The sequence below is a fragment of the Dipodomys ordii genome, unplaced genomic scaffold (genome assembly GCF_000151885.1).
Source record: "Dipodomys ordii isolate 6190 unplaced genomic scaffold, Dord_2.0 Scaffold58, whole genome shotgun sequence".
Taxonomy (NCBI): Eukaryota; Metazoa; Chordata; class Mammalia; order Rodentia; family Heteromyidae; genus Dipodomys; species Dipodomys ordii.
In genome coordinates, this window is record NW_012267274.1 from 9,388,332 (window position 1) to 9,406,125 (window position 17,794).

General features: G+C 54.7%; 1 protein-coding gene across 1 annotated transcript in view; it reads right to left on the bottom strand.

Moving 5' to 3' along the window:
• Grk5 (G protein-coupled receptor kinase 5) overlaps window positions 1-17,794 on the bottom strand; it is a 189,233-nt gene that overhangs the window by 2,099 nt on the left and 169,340 nt on the right. Inside the window, exons 7-14 of the mRNA XM_013021982.1 lie at window positions 16,870-16,933; window positions 15,850-15,990; window positions 13,305-13,495; window positions 11,089-11,126; window positions 9,333-9,422; window positions 7,231-7,439; window positions 3,810-3,947; window positions 76-213 (exon numbers count right to left, since the gene is read on the bottom strand). Coding sequence (XP_012877436.1) covers window positions 76-213; window positions 3,810-3,947; window positions 7,231-7,439; window positions 9,333-9,422; window positions 11,089-11,126; window positions 13,305-13,495; window positions 15,850-15,990; window positions 16,870-16,933 — 1,009 coding nt within the window. The remainder of the gene's footprint in view (window positions 1-75; window positions 214-3,809; window positions 3,948-7,230; window positions 7,440-9,332; window positions 9,423-11,088; window positions 11,127-13,304; window positions 13,496-15,849; window positions 15,991-16,869; window positions 16,934-17,794) is intronic.

Here is a 17,794-nt window from a genome sequence, read left to right on the forward strand (position 1 = left end):
GGCCCGCGGGACCATGGCTGCTGGACCCCCTTCTTCTGGGCATCCCTCCCTCTTTGAGCGAAGCCTGGCACTCGCCTCGTTTTGCCATGGGATGGACACGGAGCCTGTGGAGAACTTGGAGTAGAAGTCGTCGTCTGTGTGGTCCAGGTTGACGCCCTTCACGGTGGAGAACTGTTCGATGTCCAGCACGTCCTTGCAGTACACAGCGCGGGGCTGGAAGGGAGAGGGCTTGGCTGCACGGGTGCGCCTGCGGCCGCAGCCACCCAGCCAGGCTTCGGGCTTTGACGGGGAGCAGAGGGAGCGTCATCCTGAAGTTCTAGCCTGATCTGTCCTCTGGGGTCCACTGAAGGGACTCGGGCGGACTGGCTTGAAGGCTTCCAGCTATTCCACGCAGGGCTGCGTCCTGACACGGCTCCCAGCGCCCTTCCCCTGCACTTGCTGGGGGTGGGGGTGGGGTCCTGGAGGGCAGTCTCTCTCTGGGCTCACATCTCCGCCATCTCTGAGCATCCCACCTCGCGGGTATTCATGGGTATCCTGAGAACCCTGGCATCAGGAAGGTGACAAGGCTCCCAAGGCCACTAGCCACAGCGTGGGGTCTCCAGCCCCCTCTTCCAGAGAGAGAATGAGGCTGGCGGCCCCGGGCTAGAGCAAGGGCTCGAACCTGGCCCTTCTCACACAAGGGGCACCGAGGGTATGGCTGTGGCTGATAGAGCTGGCTGCAGCCCCACACAAGGTCTTTAGGAGCCTGGGAAAGCCACTTAGGCCCAGAGGCCCCCACTTTCCTCAACGGCGAATGGGGATATGGTAGCACCGGGGCCACAGGCGGCTGCCTGTCCCTGTGCCCAGCGCGGGGGACAGCTTCCGAGATGGCTCTGCCTCCCTTGCCACTGAGCAAGGCGGGGCTCGCTCCTGTGCGGGGCTCAGAGGTGGACCTGGCTGGGCTCTGACTTCCTGAGGTGTTCGCAGGAAGGGGAGACGTTCTGGGAACTCTAGCAGCCTGGGGTGTGGAGATGAGGCTTTAGAGGGGACTCCAGGTTGGGTGCAGATACGCTACCCCACCTGGTGACGTGCCTGGGGGGGGCGGGCACGGGCTGCCCCTGCTCAGTCTCCTCAGCCTGGCACAGATAGCGGTGAATCACAGACTCCATGGTGGGGATGATCACCCAGGGGCCTTGGCCTCGACTTCTGGGGCCTCTAGGCCCATCTACAGTGGCATCTTGCTCACAGCATGAGTAGTGGGCTTGAGGCTGTGCAGCCCCTAGGCAAGCAGACTACTGGGCAGAAGTGAGCATGGACAGTGGCAGGGATGACTGTCAGGTGTGACTCTACATCTCTCTTCCCAAGGCCAGGTGCATACCCCCGTGAAACTTGGCAGGTGGCATCAGGACCGGCTGTATTCTCTTCCCACGGCTAAATGAAAGCATGAGGCCCAGAAAGTATCAGCATTTCAAGATGGCAATGGCAGATCACTGCATCAAGTCAGCTCAGGGTGCCAGCACATGCCAAGCCAGGAAGCCAGCCCTGGGAGGTGAGCAGGTGAACATTTACAGAAAGTGTACTGTAAAAAAGCTGTGTAAGTCAGGCGCTGGTGGCTCACGCCTATAATCCTAGCTACTCAGGAGACTGAGATCTGAAGATCATGGTTCAAAGCCAGCTTGGGCAGGACATTTCATGAGACTCTTATCTCCAATGAACTTCCAAAAAGTCAGAAGCAGAGCTGTGGTTCAAGTGGTAGAGCACAACAGCCCAGGGACAGCACCCAGGCCCTGAGTTCAAGCTCCAGAACTGGCATACATAAACACACAAAAAAAATCTGTATAGGCACAGAAATTCATCTAGCATGCCCAAACCTACCATTTCATGACCATTATTTCCTTGGAAAAGTTTCCTTGTGGAATACATATATTTTGGTTTTGGAAAGAGTCAAGTGAAATGAAAAGGTCCAAGCCGGTAATAGCAGGGGTAATAGCAGGGGTGAGTTATGGTGCCTGAATATGGGGTGGGAAGAACCATGAATGGTTGGATGGGGCGTGGGGGAGGGAAAGGAAGGACACACTCCCTGGCTCAAGAGCCGCAGCCGCCCCAGCCTGCGGGGCTTCACACTCCAGGACCTGCAACCTCTGCTTACCACCCACTCTACGGCACATCCGAGGGCCTAGGCTGCCCCGGATCGTGGGCACAGGGTTCTGTGCCCTTGGGGAGAGAGGGACACTGACCCCACAGATGAGCTGTCTTGTCCCACACACTGAGGTACCCATGCCCAGGGTGACCAACTGACTGCCTGGGACACAGGACTCTCTGCGCTAAAGCTAGGGCAGGCCCTGGCAAACCTGGGTGACTGGTCACCCTGACGACCAGAGATGCCCCTTGTAATGCCGCCTCTGTACCCCGCCCTCCACAGCCACGCAGACACACCAGGGCCCATCGCTCCCCACGCCTCCTGTTCTTTTCTCCCATGACTTCTAGTCCCACTTTGATTTAAGTGGTGTTTGCTGACGCTTTTCAATCTCTTCAGACCGAAAGTTCCGGACAGAAACAACCCTGGGGTATTCACCACGGGTCCCTGGGGGCCTGGCTTCATGGCAGAAGGTTGAGCAACATGTCCCCCATCATGAGTGACCTCATCTCCTCACCGTGATGACAGAGAGCAGGGGGACACATCTGGGCCATTGTCCCTGTGCAGCCCGGCGGCCTCTCACCTGCAGTCACAAACCAGTGACGCAGAAACACGAAGACCGAGTGGTGGCCATTTCCACAGCCCTCAACCCAGGCTTCTCAATCCCCGCTATACATCAGAATCATCTGGGAGGCTTAGAAATCCTCCTGCCCAGGCCCAGCACTCTGGGTTCAGGGTTAGTGTTTTTCATGACCCCTAGGTGATTCCAAGTGGGCAACCAGGGTTGGGAGCCAATGCCGGCAGGTGCTCTGCTCTTGGGTTATGCATCCGTGTCCAGTGATGTTCACTCTGTGGCCTCGGGCTCACTGCTTCCCCCTGGAAGCCTATGTAGTGCTATAATGATGCAGGACGAACTGCTTCTGGCCGGTTGCTGTGGTGTGAATACCCCCACCCGGGGTCCCGCAAGCTACCATTCAGGACTGGCTGGACACGGAGTTGGGGAGATGAGATGACATTTCATCAACCTGGCATGCTCCTCTGCACATCAAGGCTCCATCGGCCGCTACAGACCCACGTTCAAGCCCCAGCCCACGCAGGGGGCTGTGAGGGGATGGAGGCAAGAAGGAGCTGCAGGCTCCTTGATTCTGCAGAGCACAGACCCGGAGTGGCAGCCTGCTGCACCTGCTCTGGCCCACCCCACAGAGTGTGAGCCCAGGCTTTGCGGACAGTGTGCGCTATCCCTTTAAGGCCCACCCTAACTTAACTGGATTCTGGTCTCACACTCTGAGTCAGGGACTTCACAGGACCTGGGGCTCCCTGTAAGTGGAGCTGGCTGTGTCTGGCTCAGCCCCGGGCACACACAGTCGGTGCTCAGTGCATGCTGGTTATGCTAAGCTCTGCACTGGGGTCTCAGTGCTCCGGAAAGCACTCCCAAGTCCCTGGCAGGCTGGGGGCAAAGCGACCATTGCTTCAGTTGCCAGGGGAAGGAACTGAAGGATGGATTTGTCCAGGCCTGGGGGCCTGGGTGGGCACCTGTCTCTGGAGAGCCATCGTGGGGCTCCCTGCCCACACCCCATCTGCATTGCCCCGCATGAAGTAGCCAAAGGGAAGGAAGAGGCCGTGGGCATGCTGGTCCCCAGGAGGACGGTGGCCTGCTGGGAAAGGTGGGCCAGGGCAGGGAGAAGCTACTCACGTCTGGCACAAAGGGAGGATCCAACATGCCAGCCTCCAGGCGCTTGAAGTTCATGTTCCTGAAGAAGGCGTGCCTCTTGACCTCGCCAGCGCCCTCCTCCTGGCAGCCCAGTCTCTGCTTTGCATCTTTGGTGAGCAGCTGTGACAAGAGAGCCCCATGGAGCCAGGCAGAGGAGCCCGGGAGCACTGTGGACACTGTCTCGTGTCCCTAAGCCTCCCTGGGACACCTCCTCCGGCCTCACTGTGTCGCCTGGGGGTGGTGGTGGGGGATGCATCCGAAGAACCGAAGGTGGCAGCAGAGCAAGCAGGTCATATTCCTGCCAAGTACAGTGTCTTCCTAAGGTACAAGGTCGTCTCGTGGGCCACTCAGGTTAATGCCACACCCTGGCCTCTCAATTCCTCATAAGGAATCGGGCTCTGTTCCTGCTGTTCCCAGAAATATCAGCAAGGTGTGGCTCACTCTCTCCGTGCAGCTGCTGGACCTGCTACTGCAGCCCAAAGCCTGCAATGCTGGCCAGGCAGGTGCACTGACAGACGTGTGAGCAGCGAGGGTTAAGCTAGGGGGGAGCTGGGTTGCTCATCAGCTCGAGCCAGGCAGAAGTGTTAGCCAGGCCCAGGGCTTCTGCTTTTCTGAAGTTGCTAAAAAAAAAAAAAATTAGGGCTTTCTGTAAACTTTCTTCATTTTAAAATCTTGACAATGAATTCACTATTCACTCTTTCGAAAGCACTTGAGGAGGCTGAACAAAACACCCATCTATAAGTGCTCACTTGCAACTGTGATATTAGGTGTGCATTTCAGGGAGAAAAGGTGTGGACTGGGGTAAGGGTGGGCAGGCACAGAGGGCTCCCTGGAGGAGGAGAACTAAAGGAGGCCTGAAGGACAGGTAAGACCTGGACGGCTGGAGGGCCAGTGGGAAGGCAGGGAAGATTGGTGCTGGGACTCAGGTGGAGGCTGAGGTCTGGACCTTGGGGTTGGGCCCAGTGGCCGGGGCAGGAATCTATGGGCCTCAGAGAGCAGGGCTCCCAGTCCTGTGGCAGAACAGAGACACACCTGGAACCTGTGCCTGGCTCCCTTGCTGTCTCGGTTGTGTCCTTGTTAGCAGGCAGATCTGCAGAGCTGCCAGCAGCAGGAAGAGCTCCAAAGGCCTTTGGGCCCAGTTTCCCTACAGGCCAGGCCCTGCAAGAGTTTGTGTCAGTGCCTAATGGAGGACAAGAGGCAGGCGTGGTAACCAGATCTGAGAGCCAACAGATAAGAAGGCCCAAGCCAGAACCCCCAAAGACCCTGGGGTCATTTGTAAGATATGACAGAGCAAGGCTGAGGCCTTTGTCAGTCTTTCATGGTAGAAAGACCAAAGTACAATGATCTGACACGTGCAGGCCCAGTTCACGACAGCAGTAGGTCTGGCCACTACCTTTCCTTCAGTGGCCACAAGGGGGCAGCGAAGGGACAGCACTTTGGTTGCAGCGGGGAAATCCCAGACCAAAGTGTGGGGCTGAAGTGAGTGTTGGGGTGCAAGGGTGAGATCAGGGGTCCTTTCTTCCTCCTTATCCTCTTAGCACAGCTTATGTTTCTGTTCAGGTCTCTCAAGACCTGCTTCTCAGAGTTCTTGACTCCGACCTGGGCACTCAGTGATACTATGGCTGCGGCTGTTTGGTTCCCTCATCTCCAGCCCTGTCCGTCTGGTCACGTTGCTCAGGTAGTGTGCCAGGGCCTAACCAAGTATTCCCCACGCCACGTTTCCACTTCCCCAACCTCTGCTGCCCTGTCTGTCTACTCCACCTCGACTCACTCCTGGGATCTCCTGGGGCTCCAGCAGCGCGGCTGCAACACCAGGCTCTGATTCTGTTGCCACCTTACACAGCTCCTTCCTCAGTGCCTGTCACCTGTCACGGACAGATCTACGGTTCCTCTTCTTCTGCAGAGATCCAGAGCCAAATCCTTCTTCCCCCAGCTCCGTGATGTGGGAGTGAGGCTGGAGAGAGGAAGTGGCCGAGCACAGGGTGGGGGTTACCTGGTCGGGACCTCCTGCCCATGGGGATCTAAGCTTTGTGGTTTCTGGGCCACCAGAGTGCAGCCTGGGGTTTCCAGAAGCAGAAGCTAACTAAGTTGCTTTTCATCAGCTCCTGGGGTTGCTCCTCCCTAAATTCCAACCTGGGCTCCTAAATACCAGTGCTCATACTGCCCCAAGGCTGCTGTGCACTCAGAGAGGCCTCTGCCAAGGCTGGGCCTGACCATTTTCCGCTCCAGGGGCGGGGGGCTCACGGGTGTGCGGGGCTGGTTGCTCAGACCTTCCCTGTCTTCTGTGGCCGCATCAGAGAACAGCTGCCTGCGGTCAGGACTGGGGAGCCCGAGAGCTGGAAAGCGGCCATCTCCCCACAAAGCCAAGGGAGAGGCCCAAAGGCCAGCCCCGGAGCGGAGCCCCGGCTCACCGAGCAGTGCAGGGTGGGACTTGGGTCTGCAGGGCTGTAGCCCTCCCCCATCTCTGGCTGTCCGGTACCTGGCCCTGGCCCTGCTCACCCGCTGCCCTCACCGCACTGTCCGTAATACTGTCGTGCAGAGCCAGAGCCGCCGTGAGCGGCAATGACGCAGTGGATGGAAAACTGTTGTGTGGTTCAAACATTCAAAGGCATCACCAGCCCTCTGGCAGCCTCCCCGGTCTCAAGCTGGTGTCTGGGGGTCCGGAGCTGAGGGGATCAGGAAGCCCAGAGTCAAGGGCAGGGGGTTGGTTTGCCGCGTGGGCCATGTGCATCTGTGCACCAGCCCTGGCCACCACGCTCTGCCCTGTGCAGATTTCTACACAGATCCGATGTGAGGGTGTCTCACTGTCCACTCAGCCCTCCGTTCAGGGGACACCCAGCCCCAGGCTTCTCCAGAGGCCTCTGCTGACCCTCATGTCCTAAGAGAGGATTATTCTAGTAGGCTCTGCCCCTGCCCCTTTAGCCCGTGGGGCATTCTGGGAATAGGCTGAAGAGCAGCCCCCGGGTAGCTCTTCCATCTTTTTTGTTTGTTAGTCATGGGGCTTGAACTCTGGACCTGGGCACTGTTCCTCAGCTCTTCAGCTCAAGGCTAGCGCTCTACCACTTGAGCCACCGGCCTTTTCTGTTTTTTTTCTTTTTTTTGGGTCCGGTCATGGGGCCTGAACTCTGAGCCTGGGCGCGTTCCTTCAGCTCTTCAGCTTAAGGCTAGCACTCTACCACTTGAGCCACAGCGCCACTTCCAGCTTTTTTCTTTTTGCTTATGTGGTGCTGAGGAATCGAACCCAGGGCCTCAGGCATGCAAGGCAAGCGCTCTACCACTGAGCCACCTTCCCAGCCCCTGGCCATTTCTGTTTATGTGGTGCTGAGGAATCGAAACCCAGGGCCTCAGGCATGCAAGGCCAGCGCTCTACCACTGAGCCACCTTGCCAGCCCCAGGAACTCACCATCTTGCAGATGGACTTGGCCTCCTCGGAGAACTTGTGCGAGTATGCCTCCTCGGTCTCCAGGACCCGGCGGTCCACCTCCTCCCGCTTCACCTTCTCCTTGCGGCCTCGGAACGGCGACTGGCCCTCGATCATCTCGTAGATGAGGCAGCCCAGGCCCCAGTAGTCAGGACTCAGGCCGTATCGCTGGTTGTTCAGGACCTCTGGGGCTGGGGCAGAAGGGGGTGAGCGCGGTGAGAAGCAGCAGGCATCAGGACAGCCCTGGGCACACAGCCAGTTCTGCTCCTCATCTCAACTGCCTTGGGGTCTCTTGTACCCAAGAATGATGGCGTTGCTCAAGGACAATCTGGAATTGCACCCCTGGGACAAACCCCGCCTGTTAACTCCATCTCCTCTGGGACACTGGCTGTGACCATGCTTCCTGAAGGGCACTGCTGGTGGCTTCCGCAGGCTGACTCCAGTGGATGGCACTGTCCTGTCCCCCCCGACACCTCCCCAATGACAACACATGCTGCTCTCGTCACTTCTGAGTCCCCCAGTGACCCATGACGCACCATCAAGCGCATGGCACTCAGTGAGTAAAGCGGTACCCAAACAACTGAGGGATTTGAGGACTCTAGGCTTTCACACACTGCGAGACCAGGAGGAGGAAACTCTTAGGGGAGCAACACAAAGGTGCAATGCCTATGTGTCTCTGATCATATAAAATAATATTCATTGAAATGAACTCCAGGAAATAGAAACAAGAGTTGTTTTCTTCGTGGCTGTTTTTCTCTTTTCTTTTTGTCTTGGTTGGTTTTTTAAATCTGTATTTGGGAGGGTAAGGGAGGCACAGAAATAGAGGGACAAAGGGTGAACAAATGTAGCAATGGTACTCACTGGACACTATGTTGAAAATGAATTATACAACTTGTGGGTGGGATGGGAAGGAAAAACTGGGAGAGAGTGAGGGAAGGGGCAACATTATCCAAAAGGAAATGTATTCTGTAAGGAAATGTAACTGTAAGCCCAATATATATCATCTTTATGAAAACAGTATTAAAAAGTAATTTTATTAGCTGGGTGTGGTAGTTGATACTTATAATCCCAGCTACTCGGTGAGTAGAGATTGGGGAGAAAAGAAGTTTGGGGCCAGCTTGAGCAGAAAGCTGGTGAGACCCCACCTTAACCAGAATAGGTGAGCATGCTAGTATACACCTGTTTTCCCAGCTACATGGAGGGTATAAATAGGAGGATCACAGTCAAAGCTGGTCCAGGCAAAATGAAAGACCTTATATTGAGAAATAACTAAAGCAAAAGAGGGCTAGAAGCAATGGCTCAAGTGGTAGAGCTCAAGCTGGTCTCTGGTCTCTCTCAGGGCTGCTTGGTGGGAGGCTTAAGCCAGGTGCACAAGACCTTGGGTTCAAATCCCAGTACTACTAAAAAAGAAAGATTATATTCAATTTATCAGGACTTCACATGACCTCTCATATGTCCTCTGGTCAGGATGCCAGCGGCAAATGCATGTATACATGTATTGTGTGCACGTTAACAAAGGCAGGGCAGACACAATGTGCAGCACCATGTGTAAAAGATGAGATCCATCCATCCATCATCTATCTATCCATTCATCATGTGGATGGACACACACATACCACTACCACTACCAACTGTATCCTGGCTTAGCTCCCAGTCGCCTCCCTGCAGCCCTGGAATACTAGTCTTGGAGGAGGCTGAGGGAGGCCAATGTGGCCTCTATTTAACATCATGTTTGGTGACAGCAAGCTCCTCTTATTGCCAACCCCTTCCCAGTGACCTCCTTTTTCAAAAGGGTCTCCTTGGAAGGGAGAACCCACCCTACTACAGTGAGGGCCCTAGCAGTCCTGAGAGCCAGGCTCTGCTGCCAACCTCTGCAGCAGCTTGCCTTTGAGACATGGTGGGGAGGGATGAACAGCAGAGGGCTCAGCTCAATCAGGTCACATACCGTGGGTCCCAGTGTGGGTCACCACACGGCTTAAGCTCCTCCCACCAAGCAGCCCTATGAGACCAGGATGCTAGCTTCCCCCTGCAAGACTGAGGGGCTCTGAGAGGCAGACTTGAGGGGGGCTCAGGTTCACACTCACCCATGTAGCCGACGGTGCCAACCCGGCCGCGTATCAGGTCTCCCTCCGGGATCTTCACGGCCAGCCCCAGGTCTGAGATCCTGATGTGGCCTGTGGGGCACAGGAGGGTCAGCAGGGCCCTGGGATGGCCGCGGCCACGTGAGCAGCCCACTAGCGCCACACACTGGCAAGACCTGTGAACTCTCAACACTTCCTTCTGCCCAATGGAAGTAGGACTCTAACTGTCCTCTCAGGGTGACCCCAGGAGTCCAGGTGGACACAATGTGGGTAAATCACATGTCTGAGGAGTAAATCATGGAGATGCCAAAGCACGCCGGGCTCTGGCTGGACACTGGCTGACCTGCTTCATGACACCTCATGAAATGCTCTAACGAGCTTCCTGGAAGGCTGAGGTCACGGAGTTTATAATGTCCTGGCTTGACTCCGGGGATTGCTTCACAGGAAAAACAGGAGATTCTCCTGACATTTCGCAACAATTTGCTTAAGGGGAAAAACTGTAAAGCAATTTGGGAAGCCACTCCCTGCTCTGCCTCATTGGTCTTTGGAGGCCGTTTGTTTTTTCCCCTTTGGAGAAAGGAGAAGGGGAGTAGGGCCCGTGTCTGCGCTGGCTGGGCTTGGGTGAAGACAGAATCGGAGCGATAGACTAGGGCTGACCCCAAAGGCCCAGGAAGCACCGCGCTGAGCGCACTTCTGCCTTTGCACCAACCCACCAGGCAGGGTCCTGGGTCCAGCCCACCCCTAGGAGGGAACGGGTCCCCTCTCTCCTTCCCTGCCTGTGGCCACTGGGACCCCTGCGGCCTAGACCAGGCGGGAACTGCATAGACTCCCCCCAGCTCTGTGATGTCTGGTAGTCAGGAAAGGAGAGCATGTGGGTGCCAAGGGGAATCCCCAGGACCCCAGTGCTGACCCAACGCTGAGACCGCAGTGTGGCCTGGGCCCCTCAAGGAGGGTGACAGGCCCTCGCACCCGTTCCTCCAGGCACAGCACACTTGCAGGCCTCTTTCCAGGCCACTGAGGGTTATCCCCTCTGTTCAGGCCTGTGGCTTCTGCTCTCTGTTCCCCACGACTGTCGTGTCATCTGCAAGATGGACACGGAGAGCAACCTTAGCCCGCCCCCCCCCTACAGAGGCAGGAAAGTGTCTAGTCAGGAAGAAGGAGGGAAAGCTGTATAATGGGGCAAAGGCTAAAGGTGGGGAGGCCCCCTGCGGAGGCTTTTTTTTTGTGTCCCTCAGATCTCCATGTTAGAAGTATTGTTAAACTCACTGACACCCAAACTAGGGCAAGAATGCCCTACATGGTGGCAACTCACCATCGGGATGCGGTGGCTCTTTCAAGAGAGAGAGAGAATGATGGAAACCCACAAATCATAATGGCTGATAGGGTCACAGCTGGCTGGAGTCAACAGCTAAACCTTCCCTCCGGCTACTGTGCGGGCGCTCACGGCACCGGCCTCCTCTTGCAGGCAGGCTGATAACAGGCTTTCCATTTCACTCACAGGACCAGGGCCAGGGGAGGGGTGTGCAAGTTCGGTGTCTCTGAAACACCACACTCCTGACTCAAGGCTGCATCTCACTCTGTCTCTCTCTCTGAGTTCCACTGCATTTACACCAAGTAGCAGCTCCATCCATGCCAGCACCTCCCCAGCGCCCATGACAGAGGAGCGGAGTGGGCTTCTCTACCCCACAGACCCCTGCCCTCCCACGGCCCATTCCCCTGACAGCCCCCACAAGCCTTAACAAGCTGCCCTCTGACTTACCGTAATCATCCAACAAGATGTTTTCAGGTTTCAGATCTCTGCAAGAGAAGGACAACAGGCATCTGAGAGCGGCCTCCGGGGGCCAAGCAGCTGCCGGGCCCCGAAGTCTTCTTCCCCACCTCTACCCTCAGGCTATCTGGCTTCCCTGGGTTCAAGATATCTTGAGCTCATTTCTCCCTTTCCAGAAATTTCTAATGGATGCTTCTGTTTGACACAGGCGTCCTCCAGGCCCCTGGAGTGGAACTGGGAAGGTTGGAGCAGGGCATTCCCTGGGCTGAGTGAGGGGCTTGGCTGGTGTGACACGCCCCAGGTCTGAAGGCGGAGCAGGCCAGGGGAAGGAAGAGAAGTCATTGAGCTCAGGGCACCAGCTGTACAATCAGGAAGCGAGAGCTACGAGGAGAGGATGGACCACAGGAAAAAGATCCTATGGACAGGGATGCCAAGAGGCGGGCACATTCCCTGTCGTGCTACTCCGCAGGCAGGTGAGGCCATGCCATCCCGTCCCGTCTCTTCTCTTTGCAGACAGGACCTCACTCATGATAAGAGGAGCTTGTGCCTTCTCAGGAAGGGCACAGGCCAGTGGGAGGTTTTCGCTGTGGGTACAAGACTAGTCCAGAATGTCTGTGTGGGGGAGAGGGGGAAGTTCACAGCTCAGTTACGCCAAGAGGCAGACAATACAGCATCTGGATGGTGGCTCCAGTTCCCAACACATTTACTTAATGGATGGCAGCTGTCCTTGTGGGGAGTGGCTCATGTACGTGTCCTGGGCAGTCTCCCAGAGTGATGACTGGTGTTTGTGTATACTCATTTATTACAGACCACTTTTGTGCTGTTGTTATTTGCACGGCCTTCTTTTGATGTGGAAACAATTCCAAATAAGGGCAAGAGCCATGAGCCCAATAGTAACCAACCAGCAGGCATGGGGTTGGAAAGACAGCTCACAAGGGGGCCCCAGGCCTGGACCAAACTCAAGAGAGGCCAAGTCAGGTAGTCAGGGTGGGGTGGAGGCACCTGGGTTCCCAACTGTCTAGTAAGGGAGCTGGGTGGGACTCAAGAGTGCTCTCTCTCTCTCTTTCTCTCTCTCTCCTGTTAGTCATGGGGCTTGAACTTTGGGTCTGGACACTGTCCCTGCGCTCTTCAGCTCAAGGTGAGCACTCTACTACTTGAGCCACAGTGCCACTTCTGGCTTTCTGGTGGTTTATTGGAGATAAGAGTCTCACAGACTTTCCTGCCCCGGCTGGCTTTGAACCATGGTCCTCAGATCTCAGCCCCCTGAGTAGCTAGGATTACAGGTATGAGCGCTCTTTCTCTTTTTGTAGGCAGAAGGCAATCAAGTGGATTCTTCTTTTAGGGAAAAATGTCCTCTTTTCACATGAATGGAAACAAAACAAAAAGCAAGGGGGGGCAGTCTGAGGGGAGGGCACGTGAAGACCTTTGTTTCTGGTTCCTAAAACCCTCTAGTGCTCCTAAGATAAGCTGGGCCCAGAGCTCAGGTACGAAGGAGCTTCAATAGCTCCTGGAGTCCCTGGGGCTGGCAGAAGGGTGGGGGAGGGGGTGGGGTTCCTCATGCTGGCAGTATCAGTAGTATGTATCTCTGGACATCATCCTTGCCTTTCACAAGCTTCTTTATATGGATAGTGATGGAAATCAATTTGGTTACAGCAGTTAGAACCATAATCATGGGCAAGTGTGACGTAACTGCTCAGCTCCAGGATATCCGTGTTTGTCACTGCTTAAGCAGATGACAGGGTATTTGGACAGCTACCTAAAATGCAGGGGGGGAGGGGAGCACAGAGGTTTTCACTATCCTTTGTGGAGGCCCGTGACGACCCTGTGAAGTTCACTGCTCACCATGAGAAGAATCAGGGAGGGGGTGAAGGCTGGAGCAGGCAGAGCATGGGGCCCTCTGAGAGCTGATTCTAGGTGGCAGCCGCCAGTCTCGGCCCAGCTGTAGGGACATACAGGTAGCTATAGCCTGTCCTCTTCAACTTGGAGGAAGAGTCAGTTTGGAAGGCCATTTCACACTCTTGGCTTCTCTAGACTCTGGAGGCTGAGAACACAGGCTGTGGAGAGACCTACCTCACAAGGTTGTGGGATGGGAAGGATCTGTCTGACACCTGCTCCTCATCTTGTGCTGCTAGGCCTGGGTTCTGGCTACAGGGATGCAGGGCCAGCGAACCCTCCCTCCCCTGCAGAACACCAAGAGTGCTGGTTACCTGTACACAGTGTTCTCCCGGTGCAGGTCTTCTAAGCCACAGAGGATCTCGGCGGCATAAAACAAGGCTCGCTCCTCCTCGAAGCCGGGGTTCCCCATGTTGTAGATGTGGAACTTCAGGTCGCCGCCATTCATGATGGTTAGGACGAGGCACAGTGCGTCCTTGGTCTCGTAGGCATAGGCCAGGTTGACCTGGTGCGTAAGAGCAGCACCACGGTGAGGTAAGGACCACCACCCCAACATCTGCTCCCCTCTCCTCAGAACCCTTGAGGCTGGGGCTAGAGGACAGACAGGAGACAGCAGCTTCACTCTGCTCCCCTGAGCCCAGGCTGCATCTCAGGGACCCTGAGGTAAAGGACTCCCACCCAGCTCCTTCTAACAAGTTGCTTAGGGTGAGGGGCAAAGGTGGCAGGGGCAGGGGGCTCTGATCTTCCCAGAGCCCTACCACGTGCTATCTGCTTTCCAGGTGAACATGTGGCGATCAGCTGGTTACTTCCAGATGTTGCCTCATTTGTTTCTTGGTCACAAAAGCAAAATGTGGCTGTCCTTTGGGCTGTGGGCTCCTTATCACAAGGTGTATGGGCTGGGAGGTTGGGCTTTGGGAGAGTGGTTCATGGCCTGGCCAAGACTTTCACTGGCATACAGGACACAAAGTGGGCCACAACACAAGTAGACAATTGGCCACCAGCTAGTGGATTCCAGGCACTTGAGGAGGCATGTGCGCCACTCAACTGACGTGACACTTGAGGCTATGGGTGACAGGAGAGACAGGTGGTACTGGGCTGAGGCAAATCCCACTGAGAGGCGTTCCTCCTTCTCCATTTGAAGGAGATGACACAAATGAAATCTGGCTACTCCAGAGCACTAAAGCTGGGTGGAAACATTAGGGACAATGGTGGCTGTTTCTGAGGAAAGGAGATGAACTGATAGCTGAGGGTGAGTGAGCTCACGAGGGCTGTGTTTCTTCTGCCTACTGTTCTCTTCCTGCCACATCTACCCAGGTCATCTCAAGGGAGGACTCTGGGAGGATGCTTCCATTGGGCAAGTGTCCTCCAAAGGTGCTCGTGTTAAGGGACTGGTCCTCAGGGTGGTGCTACTGAGGGGTGGTGGGACCTGCAGAAGAGGAAACTAGTGGGAGGCCCTTCGGCTAGAGGGGGTATACTCTTGAAGGGGATGAGACGTGACTCCTTCTTGTCTCTCTTCTACTTCTTGACTCATAACTGTAACTATTTTGTTTTGATGTGGGAGTTTAACTGGGGCAAGCATGATGGATAGCTGTCAGATGAAATATGCTCACACCCTTTGCTACAACAGTCCCTCTACTACACATATATCCTCAGAGTGTATTCACAGAAACACAACAAGGAAATGTCCAAAGTAGACACTGCAACATGGCTTGTATAGCTTAAAAATGAGATGGATTTTCCATCCACAGAGATTGGCTATACAAATAATGGCTCACCTCTTCAGAGCAATGGTATATAGCTTTCAAAAATGGGGTATGAGGGCTGAGGTGTGGCTCAAGTGAAAGACTTTTAGAACATTTTTAAGCTGGAAGTAGAGCTGAGGCTTAAATGGTGGAGCACTAGCCTTGTACAAAAGAAGCTCAGGGACGGGAAGCTCAGGGACAATGTCCAGGCTCTAAGTTCAAACACCAGGACTGGCGCGCGCACACACACACACACACACACACACACACACACACACACACACACACACACACGAGTACATCTAATAAGTCTAGACAGAGAAAAGATCAGTAATTTTAGGGAAAAAAATCCTGTAGCATAATATGTACAGGACAATTCTGCTGGCTAAAAATAATAAAGCCTATGCATGAATAAAAATGGCTGGATGATTACTCAAAGGAGGCATTATTTTTTATTGCATCTTCTTCTGGGCTGCTTTGATTTTATCTTTATATGTATAGTTTTAGTAACATGGGACAGAGACACTTAGAGATGAACAAATACCCTCCACACTTCCTAGTCTTCCTTGTAGCTAGCTTGTTCCCTGAGGTCACTAGTTGTGGCCAATGGACATGGGTGGAAGCGTAGAATGTCAGTTTAGCCCAGGCAGTGCAAATTCCCTGTCTGTGGAGACCCCCAACGTTCTCACTTCAGGCTTTGCTTGCAGCAATATTAGAGAGAAGAGGGTGTTCCAATCTGATTGGACTTGATGTGTTCCACCATGATCATCTCCATCAGGATGAAAGTGGCCTAGAGGGTCTATGGAAACCAGAGCTCCTTGGCTGCTAAGGTGAACTAGTTCTGTTCACTGTGGAGTTTACAAGGTGGTCCTGGAGAGCAGAGATAAGAGGCTCACACAAGCAGTAGTCAACTCCAGTGCTGTGATAAAGTCCACTCAACCAGAGTGAAGCTAGAGCTGCCATATGACCGAGGAAGGTCTGGCTGCCTTCCTGACACTGCTCCTCACTGGCATTGCCCTTCCTGGGGGAACTGCCACATGACAGGACCATTCCTCGTAAGGGAGGGAAAGACCAGTCGCCAGAAGCCCCGGCCTGTCACCAGGCCCCAGAAACTCACCACAAATTGACTGTTGACCTTCTCAAGAATCTGCTTCTCGTTGAGTGCCATGGACTCCCCTTTCCGCTTCTTGATCCTCTTCTTCTCCAAGCGCTTGCAGGCATACATTTTACCTGTGGCCCGCACCTGGCAGGCACAGACCTGATGTGTAAGAAAGATACAAGGTCAAGGGTGCAGTGCTGGTGTGCCCCAAGCCCCGTCACGGCCCCCAGGATGTCAGATCTCAGGACGGACCTGATCTGACCTGGTCAGACTTGCATGGGCCTGGCCCGTAGGTGCTACTGGATCCACAATGCCTGCCATGTACCCACTGCTGGGCCCTTGTGGGTTAGCTTCAGTGCCACCTTGCTGTCCCTCCTTCTGGCCCCAAAGGCACAGACTCAACCATTCATACAATACTAGATGACTGGCAGAGGCTTCAAGTGCGATTTCCCTTTTGGGGCAAGTGAATTTTCTCCTGACAGTTACAGACAGAAGAGGTTGTTTTTGGGGGTGGTAGTGAAGTGAGAACTGCAAGAACCCTAACTTTATGATGCAGAGGAATGAGATCAGGGCATTTGGGCTATAGTCCTTGTTTTGTCCTTACTGGCTGTGTGATCTTAGCTGGGTCATCTAACCCTTCTGATCCTGTTTTTCCCATCTCTAAAATGGGAGCAACAAGGCCAACCTCGTGAACTGAGAAAATGAGTATTCAATAAGATCTCTATCTCCACGTAGCATGGAATACTAGCAGCATCACCTAGACCCACAGGTGAGTCATTCAGCCCCCTCATGCCCATACTTCCCCTTCCTCCAACATAACCCGGACAGCCCATCTCTTCCCTGGAGGGAAGACACCCTCGTTCATGCTGTGCACACGCCGCAGTATCCCAAGTCTTGCCTCTTACACACCTTTGCTGCCACTGGGGAGCCTGCACAGAACCAGGGGGCACCCTTGGATGCCAGACTTGGAAGACACTCAAGAGGGACAGAAGGGAGGAGCTGGGAACTCTCCAGTAGAGAGTCTGGAAGTCCACTCACCTCTCCAAAGCCCCCCTTCCCGAGCACTCGATACTGCCGGAATGTGTTTTTGGTCACTGGTTGCCTGGGAAAAAAGCAAGAATCCAATATTGGTCTCTTGGAACTATGATTCAGGATCTAGAAGACAGAGGAGGGTGCCACCAAAGGCGGCGGTAGACAAGCTTCCAGACAGACCTTCCAGGTCTTCCTCCGAGGCTAGCATGCAACTCTCAGGTCACCAGCCTGGGACCATGGGAATTGAGCTGCCCTGGAGGGGCAGGAGGCTATGCCCTTGCACAGGGAGAGGGACGGGGTGTCCACTGCAGAGACCAGAGCTGTCTCCACACCTGCAGGGCCTGCCCTGGGTTCTTATGACCCAGAGAAGACTGCCTGGCTAGGGACAAAGAATGCCAGCTGCAGGTCTGTTCCAGGTAGCCTTGCCCATCAGTTCCCAACCTTCCCACCACAGGGGACCCCTTTATTTCCCCCAGAATACTAGAAGACCTTGAATGTCCAAAGTAGCATTTATGAAGTAATCATCACGTTGGGTCCTCCAACTCCCCATTTTAATTAGCCCAAACCATTTATTATGTCTAATCAGACAGGGCTTCTGATCATGAGGCAGGGACAGGACTTCTGGGAGTAACAAATAACCAGTTGTCTAAGACTGCCATGGAGTCCACAGCATGTTTTTGGGGGGGTGGTCTGGTCGTGGGGCCTGAACTCTGGGCCTGGGCACTGTCTCTCAGCTCTTCAGCTCAAGGCTAGCGTTCTACCACTTGAGCCATAGCGCCACTTCCGGCTTTTTTCTTTTTGCTTATGTGGTGCTGAGGAATCGAACCCAGGGCCTCAAGCACGCAAGGCAAGCGCTCTACCTCTGAGCCACCTTCCCAGCTCCCCACCCTCCAAATTGTACAGATCATTTCCAACATATTGTTTTGTGAGT